The sequence below is a fragment of the Pongo abelii genome, chromosome 11, assembly GCF_028885655.2.
Source record: "Pongo abelii isolate AG06213 chromosome 11, NHGRI_mPonAbe1-v2.0_pri, whole genome shotgun sequence".
In the NCBI taxonomy this organism is placed as follows: domain Eukaryota; kingdom Metazoa; phylum Chordata; class Mammalia; order Primates; family Hominidae; genus Pongo; species Pongo abelii.
The window spans coordinates 111,837,400-111,850,810 of NC_071996.2; the positions used below are offsets into that span (position 1 = coordinate 111,837,400).

General features: G+C 40.0%; 1 protein-coding gene across 1 annotated transcript in view; it reads left to right on the forward strand.

Moving 5' to 3' along the window:
* The window catches only part of PTH2R (parathyroid hormone 2 receptor), an 86,145-nt gene extending 73,719 nt beyond the window's left edge, over positions 1 to 12,426 (forward strand). Inside the window, exons 11-13 of the mRNA XM_002812800.3 lie at positions 6,931 to 7,069; positions 8,558 to 8,599; positions 11,192 to 12,426. Coding sequence (XP_002812846.2) covers positions 6,931 to 7,069; positions 8,558 to 8,599; positions 11,192 to 11,587 — 577 coding nt within the window. The 3' untranslated portion in view covers positions 11,588 to 12,426. The remainder of the gene's footprint in view (positions 1 to 6,930; positions 7,070 to 8,557; positions 8,600 to 11,191) is intronic.
* The last annotated feature ends 985 nt before the right edge of the window (positions 12,427 to 13,411 follow it).

The following is a 13,411-nucleotide window of genomic DNA, read 5'->3' on the forward strand; positions in this document are numbered from 1 at the left end:
TCTGTCTCAGATTGTTATGAAATGCTATCTCAGACACAGAGAGGAAAAACATCATAGTCAGCATTTTGATCTTCTCTCACAAATCTTCCATAAGTCCTCGTTGATTTAGTCCTCTCCACCATGTAGGTAGTTATTGCGAGATCTGGCCAGCAGCCCGCAATGCAACGGGGCTCTCTCTTTGTTCCCAGGCAGATCAGCAGGTCGAGAAATAATAGACACACACAAGATAGTGAAAGCTGGGTCCAGGGAGGTCACCGCCTTCTGGTCCTGCAGTGCCAACAATGCGCTGGATACACTAGCATTTATTATTAAGTTTAGTGAGGGTGGGGGTAGGTTAGTGAGGGATTTAGGGTCATTTGATTATGAGGTGAGATGGTCACATGGGGATGAAGCAATTCTTTAACATAACATCTGTATGTAGAAGTATAGTATACAATGATAAGAATTTACAATATAGTGTGTGCATCAGCAATTTCTAACAGAGCCTTAAAACGGAAACACAGTCTTTCCATAACCTATGATTAGCAAGATATTAATCAGCAGTAACAGTTGCAGCAAAAGCTGGTTACAAACAATCCATAGAAACAGGACATGAAGCTAGACAACCGGTTAGACCAGAAATTCTCAGAAGGGAGTATCCCTTAACCCCAAAGAGGCCTAGAAGAATCATGGCAAGATGAGGGCATTTATAGCCCTATCTTATCCATATGGACCGGCGCCCCCCATGCGTCCGTTTATAGGCTCTCCACAAGGGTCTCATTCCATTCCCAGAGCTATGAACATCTGCTTTTCTGGGATAGGAATCTTGGTGATGTGAAACCTCCCTGACTGCACGTCCATTCATAGGCTATCTGCAGGGGGAAGCATTCATAGGCTATCACGTGCCATTGGCTCATTCTGGCAGTCCAACCTGGCATTGTCTTTACACAATCCTGCATGCAACTTTGTATTTACAATAATCAGGAGCATTTCATCTTTTATTCCGTAGCAGTAGTTTCAGGGGGTCTCCCTACAGGTAGTATTTACTGTTGAGCTGCAAAGACTACAGGTATGACCTGCAGGATTCACAATGTCCTATGCCCATAGGATGCACAGTATTAACAAATCAGCAGCTGCTAGTGCCAGTTATTTTTAATATGCTGTCAGTGGTAGTATTATACATTGTGCATGAGTTTATGGTGAAAGGTCTATGCTATACTAATATAGCTTGTCTCTCACGTTGCATCCCATCTGAGAAGACATAGGCCAAAGGATAGAATAATAAAAAATGTAAATAACTTTTCACTCTTCTTCATAAAGTGGAAGAGTGTAGTGGTGTTTAGTAGCTACTTATTTCTCTAGTTCTGAACAAAGCTGCTTATTTCTGTAGTTCTGAATGACATAAACTAATACTTTTAGTAAAGTGTTGCCCAAAGTACATGAGAAATTTTGGAGGGAACAAAGGGTGGCCTATCTTTAAAAATGGATAGAATAGGCAATATTTTGAATTAATTCATGGAGGATTATTTCCCAGAACAATTGAAGAGAATAATTTATCAAGGATTGAAATAATCAACTACTCAGAATTCAGAATAACTTTGAAATCATCTGGTGCCCAGAATATTTCAAGTATGAAATTGTTAATTAGAACAGTTTAGACTAATAGAAGTCAGAAAAAGTAGTTTTCCGCCAAATACATTTTTTTAATGGCTGAAACATATTTAATATCCTTAATTATGTCCAAAGTTAAGTCACAGATAAAAATGTAGTGAAGATTGACTCTTTTTTCTGAGAAAAATATGGGAACCTACTTGACACCAATTTGAGAATTCAATTCCATATTCTGTTTCTGAGGCCTTAGATTTCCAAGTTTAAATAGCATCTCACTTTTTAAATAGGCTTAGGAAAATTAAATCTGTGTCCCTGTCTCAGTGACATTCCTACGATGAGGGTTAATTGAGTATTTAAATTTATATCAGCTAATTTTTGTACCTTTAAACTTATCTTCCATTCTGTTACACCTTTGTCTAACAAATGTTCAAATATTCTTGCTAAAATAAAACAATACAAAATTTCCAAATGGTGGCATCTAAAACAGTTACAGAGCATGTTTCCATGCATACTACTATGAAAAACAGAAAACACCTTTCAGAGCTGAGATAATCTCTCCAGGTGAATGTGTGCTCACACACAAGTAAGAAAGACTTCTGAAAAGTACATAAAATCCCTTAGTTGGCATGGTGGTTTAAAATGGAAATGAATTAATGAATCAGTTCTTAAAATAACTTTTTATCTTGAGATAATTGTAGATTCACATACAGTTGCAAAAATAATACAGAGAGATCCCATATATCCTTTAACCAGTTTCCCTCAAAGGTGGCATAGTGTATAACTACAGTTTACAATCATTTACCCTAAAGCAAAATTGTGTGAATAAAATTCAATCATCTATTAGATTTAATAACATGGATACTACATTTTTTTCCTTTTAAATTACAACTCAATTACTTCATAAAGTAAGAAGAGGTTGCCAGGCCTGGAAAAACAGATACGAAAAAATGCAAGATTCAGTGAAAAAGAATACTTGAATGTTTTGACTAATTTCACTTCCCATTTAATGTTAGACAAAACTCATATTTAATGTTTATTATTTTTGTAATAAATCCAACCAGTATTTATTACATAGCATGAGAGTAAAGAGGAGAGGTTTTAGGGCCGCATCCATCACTCACTGCGTCACATTGAATGGATACTTTCTGTCTGTGAGCCTCTATCCTCTCCTGGCGATGGGATAATAATAGCTCTCTCCCATGGTTGTTAGAATAAAATGAAGCAACCAGCATGGGATGTAACAGGAGCATGGTGCTTAATGGCCAGTAGCGTCATTTGCTGAGTGCCCTCCTTGAACCCCCAATTTAGGTGGGGATGGGTAGAGACAGAGTGGGAGAGAGAGATATTATGATTGATTTAATTAAATAAAATGGGGAAAGTGCCAACAGAGATGCCCGTACAAAGTGCTGTGTATACAGAAAAGAGGGAGGGATTAATTCAAGGCCACGGGGATCAATCAAGAAAGGCTTAAGAGCAATAGTAGCTTTTTAAAGCTAAATTGATTCTTAAAAGAAAATCAGAGATTTTCTAGAGCTGCTCACCTGGAGAGACATCACCTAGGGAGAGAGAGCACAGAATTAGGAATCTATTTTCTAAACAGGACACTAAGTCCCAAAACCACCTGACTTCTTTGTATTCCTCTCACGGCTTTGCCCTTGGACACAGAGCACACCATGTTTCCAGCAAACCAGAAGACCGCTATCAGTTGGTACATCCCTGAATCATCTTATTAGACAGCTGTGCATTTTCGGAGAGCCAGGGTATAAAAACGTACAATGTGCATGGGTGACCATATGGACGCTGAAAAAAATCAGTGCCCAGATTGCTACATGATTTGAATAGAGAGTAAAAGTCCATTTTAAGTGAACAGCCAGACCCATGACCCATGTACACATTTGCCTGGCATATGCAAACTAGCAAAGCTCATCAATATTCACAGGGCTATAATTAGTTACATTCCACTGGAAAGAATTTGTATTTCTATGGGCAGGAATTATTTGCATTACTGTGGTAGGCATATTTCTATATTGGCCCCCAAGATTCCTACCTGTGGGTGTATAAGCCTTGTAAAATCCTGCTTCCCCAATACCCTTTGCCTTGAGTGTGGGTAAGACCTATGATAGGGTAGCCTTTCCATTGGTTAGTTTATTTTATATGACAAAGATGTTAGGATAGTCATTCCTGTGATTATGATGTGTTATATAAGATTCCATCCTGTGAGCTTGGAGAGAGATTCTCCTGCTGACTTTGAGGAATCAACCTGACATGTTGTGAGGGCCTATAGCTAGAACCTGAGAAAAGCCTGCGGGTATTGAGTGACCGCTGATTGACAGCCAACAAATAGCCCCGCAACTGCAAGAATCTGAGATTTTTCAAGCAACCTGAATGAACTTAGAAGTGAACCCTGAGGCCCAGATAAGAATGCAGCCAACACTTTAATTTCAGCCTTGAGAGACTGTGGGCCAGGGGTCCAGGGTATGTGCCTGGACTCCTAGCCTATAGAAACTGAGAGAGAACAAATGAGTATTGTTTTAAACCACAAAATTCATACTAGTTTGTTATACAATAGAAAATGAATATAATTACTACCTGTTTTTAATAAACTAACTTCTATCTCCATGGAGTTATAAAAGAGCTTAGTCCTAGAAAAATAGGGAGAAAACCCAGATGGCTGAGCCTGCAGGACACCCACTACATTTTGGTTGCCTAAAGCAACTTTTCCTTATTCTGCATTGAACCAAACTGTCCCCAATGTTTACATTTGTGATAATTTCACAATGTCCTACACTGGTGTATTTTTTGTTTTAACTTAATTTTGGGCTCTTAGTCATACACAGTAGGAAAAATCAGTAGCTTGATTTTGAGAACGGTCTCTGGGAGGATTTACCCTTTCATCTTAAAGGAGGAAATATAATTTTTGTTTCAGAGTGATGTTAGACAAGACTTTCAAAGTTTTGCAAGTGAGTTAATTCTGTCCCCTTTTATCTGATTAGGCTGAACTAAAATGCCATGAAGGCACTCAGTGTCCTGCCCACATAGGCAGTGATGGAAAGAGGGCACTCACCATCAGGATTCAGGAGACCAAGCACATCCCAGGGAGCCCTGACAGTTGAAAGGACTAGTTAGGTCAGAGGAATCCACTGTTTATCAGGGATCTTGCCTTGGATGGAACAGATTTAAGGTAGAATCTTCATATAGAATAGGCTGTAGGTAACTCAAAGTATGAGGTGTGAGGACCAGGAGCAGCATAGGAGAAAGCCCATAGGCTGCAGGGAAGCTCTGAATGTGAGGATGAGTGGGTGGAGCAGATGGTTCAGGCACTAGTGAGAGATAAGACAGGCAGAGGACAATGAGGTGAAGGAAATGTACAACTCCACCTACATCTACATTAGGCATTTCAATATGATTTCAACATGATTTTATGGGACATTTTAGCTCCTATTGTCAAGAGGGTTATGATAGAAAAGTGTATGTACATGGAAGATGATTCCCAGTAAAGCCTGAGAATATTATAGCTCATATGGACTTCTAGGCCCTATTTTCTCATTTTGGAGACAAAACTAAATCACAATCACACAGGTAGTTAATATCAAGTATGGAACCTGAATCAAGATCACTGTAGCCTTAGTCTAGTGTGATCTGTATTCACTCACACAGCTTATTTCCAAGAAGAAAAACAGATAAACAAATAAAGCAGCTGGAGGAAAGATTAGTGAGAAAGGAAGAGGGTCAATTGTTTGAGATTATTAGAGTGTAAATAATTCACAGAGAAAGGGAGATATTTGCAATAAGTATGAAAGAAGAAGCCAGATTTGGCAATTTCTTGGATAAAAAGTATAACCTCACCCACCCCAGGAAAACCTCCCAGAAAATAGTATGCTTGAGGGTGCTAGCTATCTATTGCTGCAAAAGGAATGACCACAAACCTAGTGGCTTAAAACAACTCCCTTGCTATTTCCCAGTTTCTGTAGGTCAGGAATCTGGGTATGGATCCCCTGCTTCAGGATCTCTTACCAGGCTGCAATTGATTTGTCAGCTGGGGCTGTGGTCTTATCTTAAGGTTGGACTGGGGAAGAATCTACTTCTAAGTTCATGTGATTGTTGGTAGGATTCAGTTACTTGCTGGCTGTTGCCCAGATGCCACCTTTCCTTGCCAAATGGACCTCTCAGTATAGCAGTTCACAACATGGTGGCTTGCTTCATCGAACCGAGCAAGAGAGCCAGTCTCCTAGTGAGATGAAAGTTACAGCCTTATGCAATGTAATCTCAGAAGTGGGATGCTGTCGTCTTTGCCATAATCTACTGGTTAGACACAAGTCTCAGGTCTTGCCTACACTTAGAAGGAAAGGATAAAACAGGGGCATAAATAGCAGGAGGGGCGATCATGGAGGCCCACTTAGAATAACCATCATATTGGAAAGCCTGGGATTCTTCCAAATACTTAAGAAAATTTGTAGAAAGAGGCAGTTAAGGAGAATGACGAAACTATATCAAACTACTTAGTTTGCCAAAAAAACAGACAAAATAGACCTATAGGCACTTTGAGACAGAGTATTTGGCAGAGAATATTCAGAGAAGGCAAGATGAACTGACCACATATGGCTCATAGAGAAAAATAAAATGTCTCCCAAAATAAGCATCATCAGTGAAAAATGGAGATACAAATGTAAGAAGAAAAAAGGGAGTAATTGATTTTAAAGTGAACAAAATAAGCTAAACTACTATGAAAGTAAAGGCAGTTAATCTGGATGGAAGTAACACTTCTTTAAGTCTCAAATACAGAAGTTAAAGGAAACTTAGGACAGAAAAAAGGCATTTTACAACTTTATGTAAATAGATTCCTTTAAGCAAGAAGAGTGGAAATAAGACTGGAGAGATTTAGGGGCTAGCAATTATAGGGAGTGAGAATAAACTACCTGATTTAGTATGTAAGTGACAGAAAGAGGAGGGAAGGGAAAAAACTAGCAGAAGCAGTGGGATCCAAAGAGATAGAGAAAGGTCAGCCCAAGCCTGGGCAACATGGCAAGACCCCATCTCTACAAAAAAATTAAAAAAATAATCGGGCATGGTGGCAAGCACCTGTAGTCACAGCTACTTAGGAGGCTGAGACAGGAGGATTGCTTGAGCTCAGGAGGTCGACGCTGCAGTAAGCTGTGATCACGCCACTGTACGCCAGCCTGGGAGACAGATAGAGTGAAACCCTGTCTCAAGAAAAGATAAAAAGAAAGGGTCAGCCCCACCCCCATTAGCTCTGCTAAGTATTTTTTTTCCCTCCAGCACGCTGTCTCTACTGAAAGGCACTCTGGTTAATGTATGAAAAGGCTTGCTGTTCTCCTTTAGGAAACTGGCCAAATCGACACTGGTCCTGGTCCTGGTCTTTGGAGTGCATTACATCGTGTTCGTATGCCTGCCTCACTCCTTCTCTGGGCTCGGGTGGGAGATCCGCATGCACTGTGAGCTCTTCTTCAACTCCTTTCAGGTAAAGGGTGCTGCCTAGTCATCTGATTCTTGTAATTTACAGTTTTTTTTTTTTTTTTTTGGTCGCTTACAACCTTTTTCTCTGCCCTCTCTCTGACTTTGATGCACCTGTCTCGGGAGTCGGGGTGGCAGAAAGTTCAATATTCTATAGTGCCTGTGCTTTTCTGTCCTATAGAGGTCTGGGTAATCCTCTGCTCATAGCAGGAGCAGTTCTGGAGCTGTTCCTCACACAAAAAAGCCTGGACAGAGAGATAAGGAAACATCTTGTTGTAAAATATGTAACACCTATAAGAATGGGGACCTCTGCTTGTGTGTATGGAAGATAAATAAAAGTAAAAGAAGGTGAAGGCAGGAAAGAGCAAAAAGGAGTGGGGAGGGGAGACAAAACTGAGGAAGAGGTTGCTGGCACACATTTTATCTCATTTGAAGCTGTAATTACCATCATCTCTCACATGGATTACTCTTTGTCCTGCTTACTCATTTGCTAGTCCACATTATGATAGTCTGGAGAATATTAAGAATATACATTTGATCATGTCATATACTTGCCAGAAATACTCAAAGATTTCCAGCTGCAGTCAGACTAAAACTCACATACCATTGTTTGGCATACACAGCCCTGCATGTCGTGGAGCCTGTCCGCCTCTCACCCTGTATCACACCAGCCTCCAGCTCATTAAGTTAGGGCACAATATTGCTTCCATACGTTCTGTTGCTTAAGTTCACCTCTGCCTCCAGGGCTCACACTTGTATTCCTTTTGCCTGGACTGCTTTTTCCCCAAATATTTACACAGCTGGCTACTTGTTCTTGTCACTCTAACACACTTGAATATCACTCTCAGAGATACTTTGTTGAGTTCCTCATCTAATATATCCACTACATTACTCTTTTTAAAATCGCTCATTTCTTTTCTTGCATAACCCTTATCATTTTGCATTTTTCTCATGTGCTATTTGTTTATATTTTATCCATGTCTCTTCCTTTCTAGAACAGGGAACTTGTCTATTTTGTTTACATTGTTTATCCCTGCTCCTGTCATGCTGAACAGCTACCACACTGCATAAGCTCAATAAATATTTTTGAATGAACGAAATAAAAGGTTTCTTTGTATTCTTACCATATAATACTTTATGTTTGTAGTTTTCAGCATTTACAGCTTATAACTTCCTCTTACCAAGCAGAGGATAGGTATTATGTGATTCATGGGTCACAACATAAATGAAACTAATAGGATAGAAGCCTATTCCTTGTGTATCTTGGAGTGCTTTATTTAGTGACTTATTTGGTTCAGCTGACACCAAGGAAAGACGTCAAACAAATTTAATGTAAACATAAGGATTTGGAAACACTAGGAGACAATAATTTGTATATAACTCTCTGAAGGAATCATAAAAAACAATTTTTGGACATACACATTTTGGCACAAGATGCTTTAGTGCTGTGAGTTTCGTGAGTTGGCAGTGGGCTAACTTTCTCTTTTGTCTGCAGGGTTTCTTTGTGTCTATCATCTACTGCTACTGCAATGGAGAGGTAGGTTTGTAGGAACCTTGGACAGGTCTCACTTCAGCTTGTAAATGGCCATCACAATGTATGCTGAATCTCCTTAGAATTTCCAGGATTTCCAGGATGGAATGGGTGAGGAGAAGGAAGCTATTTTAATCATAAATTATTTTGGAAAAGAAAGAATTAGTGTAAATAACCTAAAGTCTTCCTCTTCTAGCACTTTTAAATGTGAACTCATCTGTACACTCTGATATTAAGAAGCAACTTGTTGGAATACAAACAGACACTTGGATGGACAGTGAATGTCATATTCCAGTTAATACTTAAACTTCTATTCCATTTCAAGTTCTGTACAAAACTGAAATAAAAATTTCCCTGGGACAAATTCATTCAAATATTTTGATGTTTTTTGAACTATAAGACGATGATGGGACAATTTCAGTTCATTTAGGAGTTGGCTGGAGAGAAGTAACTACACTAGATAATAATACATTTTACCTTGTAACTTTTAATATGCCCTGCTGTTGGATGAGCTGCCATGTTTCTTCTCTCAAATTTTAAGCTTGCTGCAGGCCCCAGAAGTGCATGGATACTTTTATTGCGGTAGACCAGCTGATGCTTCTGACCATGTTTAGGGTTTGGACATTGTGGCATGCTAGTCCAGTGCTTGCAGAAAGAGCTTAAATTAATTTCCTGACTTACTTTTGTATTGTTCTTATCTTATTTTGCAGGAGGGGTAAGTAGGTCAGTTTAAGAGTTAAAGAAAGAGGAAAGAAACCCAAAAAGCGCTCAACAGTCAAAGATGGGTTTATTTTGGAGAATAAACCTGGGAGGGGCTTCTGGCCAAGTTAGGTCAGAGAGCCTTCTCTCTTACAGACGAAGAGTTTTTAAGGGTTCAGGGCGGGAGAGCTTGTCACAGGATTGGACTGCTTCTATGTCTCTTTGTCTTGCTTATCTGGGAGGCAGAATTTTTGTGTCTTTTCCCATACATCTTCCTGCAGCTGCAGGCACAGCCCCTCCTACCCCCTGCCCCGCAAGTCTGCTTCTAGCTTCCGTATCTTGGTGCACCTAAAGGGAAAGGAATGTGCTTATTAGGACCCACTGTTTTACTGGGGTCCATTGTAGACCGTGAAGTTTGGTGGTTACCCAAGAGACTTTCTCCACTTCCTCTGTGCCCGAGCTGTCTTATCAGTGTTTTACTGTCTGCTCTTTCTGGCTGCTTGTTGTTAGAAGGGAAGTGATTTCCTCAAAATGCATGAGGTTAGAAAGGGAGCTGGACTTAAAGTGGTGGCGTTTGTCCAAGATGGTGGTGCTTCTGCTCTGTCAGTCAGGTGTTGATTTTTTTTTTTTGCCAAGATGAACAGATAGAAGTTTGTTGTTTCAGGTGAAATCAGCATACCAGGTTTCCACTGCTTCCCATGGAACTTCCAAATAAACTCTCTTTTGAAAAGTGGCAATTGAAGTAGAAATGAATCTTCAGTAGTAGGAATGGAAATAAGAGCCCCACCCCATTAAGAATGCATTTGCAGTGCCTGCTTTTCTATCCACGAGCCTTCTTTTCTCTCTCTGACTCCTTTAGGCTGCCGATGCAGATTGATAGCATGACAGTTACATTTCAAACTGAGTACCTTCTACGCCATTCCTCAGCCTCAGCTGGTGCCAAAGACATCAGCAATTTCAGTGGTGAAAACAGATTTTATTCAGTAGCTACTGACAGTAGAGGAAAGAGCTGAGCCCAATTCCACTTCACACAGAAGTGATTTGGGCATTTTAAAGGGAGAATGAGGGAGGTGGAGTGTAAGGGCTCAGTAGAACCAAAGAAGTGAAAAAATATTTGGTCAGTATAAACACGTTTAGGCCAGCTGTGCTAGCAAGCAGGCAGTTATTTAAGATAGAATTCTATCTTCCCACAGAGACTGGGAGACAAAAGGCCTTATCCCTCTTGATTTTTGTATTTTGAAGGGATGGCTCTCAGGTCCTTGAGAGAGATGCTTCTGAGTTAGAAGAGCTGCATATTTACAGCTGTGAACCCTTTTTAGTAAATGCCCTAAGAAAGAGGAGTCATGGGCCTATCATCAGGTGTGTGCTGGCTAGAGCAAATAGTAAATTCTCCTGGCAGCACTGAGCTTTCTCAGGCAGGCACTATCAATGGCTGAGATCATCCTAGGGATGCCACCTTGTGCTACTAGAACCATGCTTGAGTTTGGGCAGGTCTCAGTGCAGGGGTTCCAATGGGCTTGTCACGTGCCAAGTGAGAGTTCTGAAGTTCTCACTGGCACTGTTTATCTTGAGTTTCTCTTCCAACCCAGAATCTCCTTTTTTTTCCTCTCCCATATGTCAGATATTTCTATTGGCTGCATTTAAACTTCTGTTTAAATTCTGATCTTGGACAAGTCCCATTACCTCTCTCTAAGCTTCAATTTGCTCACCTCCAAAACTATCACCTATCTCAAAGGTTTTTTGAGGTTGAGAGAAAATACACAGATAAAGTCCCTGGCACGTAGAGGAACCTCAATCAATGATTATTGCGGTCATTGAAATAAAGGCAAACATCCTTGTAACAAGGCTGCAGGGTCTCCTTTAGGATTTCTCATGCACGACATGTTTCTTGTGGCTTAGGTTCAGGCAGAGGTGAAGAAGATGTGGAGTCGGTGGAATCTCTCCGTGGACTGGAAAAGGACACCGCCATGTGGCAGCCGCAGATGTGGCTCAGTGCTCACCACCGTGACGCACAGCACCAGCAGTCAGTCACAGGTGGCGGCTAGCACGCGCATGGTGCTTATCTCTGGCAAAGCTGCCAAGATCGCCAGCAGACAGCCTGACAGCCACATCACTTTACCTGGCTATGTCTGGAGTAACTCAGAGCAGGACTGCCTGCCACACTCTTTCCACGAGGAGACCAAGGAAGTTAGTGGGAGGCAGGGAGATGATATTCTAATGGAGAAGTCTTCCAGGCCTATGGAGTCTAACCCAGACGCTGAAGGATGCCAAGGAGAAACTGAGGATGTTCTCTGAATGGATATTTGTGGCTGACTTTCATGGGCTAGTCCAATGGCTGGTTGTATGAGAGAGTTTGGCTAATATTCCTATGCTTGTGTTCAAAGGCTGAAAATTCAGTTAAGGTGTTACTTAATAAAAGTTTTTAGGCTCCATAAATTGGCTCCTGTAAATACTAACGACATGAAAAGGCAAGTGTCAATGGTGTAGTTTATTACCTTCTATTGGCATCAAGTTTTCCTCTAAATTAATGTATAGTATTTGCTCTGTGATTGTTCATTTTTTTCTGCTACTTTTGGGTAGTAAAAAGATTCAATTGCTTGGCTGTAGCTTTCTCTCATATATATCACCCTAAATATAATGAAGATCATTTAGTGTGTATCATTTTCCTTTTAGAAACTAGTATTCTCTTATTTCTTACTTTAATGTACTTCCATCATTGCATTTATTTTGCCTGTGCATAGGAGCAATTAGGATCTAAATGGGAAGATAAAAGATCTAAGAACAAGTACTTGCTGGAAAATTAGTTGGCTGGACATTGATAAAATAATGCATTTGTAACAATTACACGTGTTTCTGGGAACAAGGAAAATTTCTCAAAAAAGAATATTTCACACATCCCTTCTTTTGAATATCCTCTTTGTGACCAGCCAGACCTCAGGTCTTCACTCTTTCTTCTTTGTAAACCATGACATGTAGAAAGATTTCCTCAGTTAGTGAGCTTGTGTCTGCAAATTGATTTTGTTTGTAATGTATTTTGATAGCAAATCACACTGCATCTATATATTTTTCTTGTTTGAGCTATTACTACATTGTACATGGCACGTGGGATCAATTAAAAATTTGTTTTAAAAATACATTTTGGATCACTTTTTAAAATTTTTCTTTCAACGTCTCACTTTATTTTTGAGAAACACCAAACTTCCCTTCTCCAAATGTATACATTATCAACATTTAGCTTTTGTACTTTACTCAACTTGAAATTTCAGTATGTTGCAGTTTTGAAAACATGTATTGAGGGCATATTATGTATCAGCAGGCATGCTGCTAGGTTCTTACAAGCATTCATTTATTTAATTCTCACTATAGTTTATGGAGTAAGTCTTATTACTGTCACCCCTTTTACAGATGACAATGTGACTCATGGAGGTGGACTTAACTTGCCCAAAGTCACACAGCTGGTCATTGACAGCTCTATTGACTTTAAGTCCCATGTTCTTAATCATTATGTTGTATTGTCACCAGTATATATGTAGCCTATTAACCCATCAAAAATTCAATGGGCGCGGTGGCTCACGCCTGTAATCCCAGCACTTTGGGAGGCTGAGGTGGGTGGATCACCAGGTCAAGAGATCAAGACCATCCTGGCTAACACGGCGAAACCCTGTCTCTACTAAAAAAACAAAAAATTAGCCGGGTATGGTGGCACATGCCTATAGTCCCAGCTACTTGGGAGGCTGAGGCAGGAGAATCACTTGAACCCAGGAGGCAGAGGTTGCAATAAGCTGAGATTGTGCCACTGCACTCCAGCCTGGGCAACAGTGCGAGACTCTGTCTCAAAAAAAAAAAAAAAAAAATCAATGAATTCTGAATAGAGAGTGCTTTGGAGTCTTGCACTGTAGTATGTTTTAGCCTCTGATCCTCATAACATTTCCACTCAAATGGAGAAGACATACACCTAGGAAATAAAAAAAATCAAAGAACAATATGTTTCCAGATAAAATGATATGGATCAGGCTGATCTATGTCATTTTGCTGAATGACTTAACCAGTAGGCAAGTAGTTTCATGATGAATAAGGTGCTCCAATATCGATAAACCCTCTTGAAAAATATTACACTTC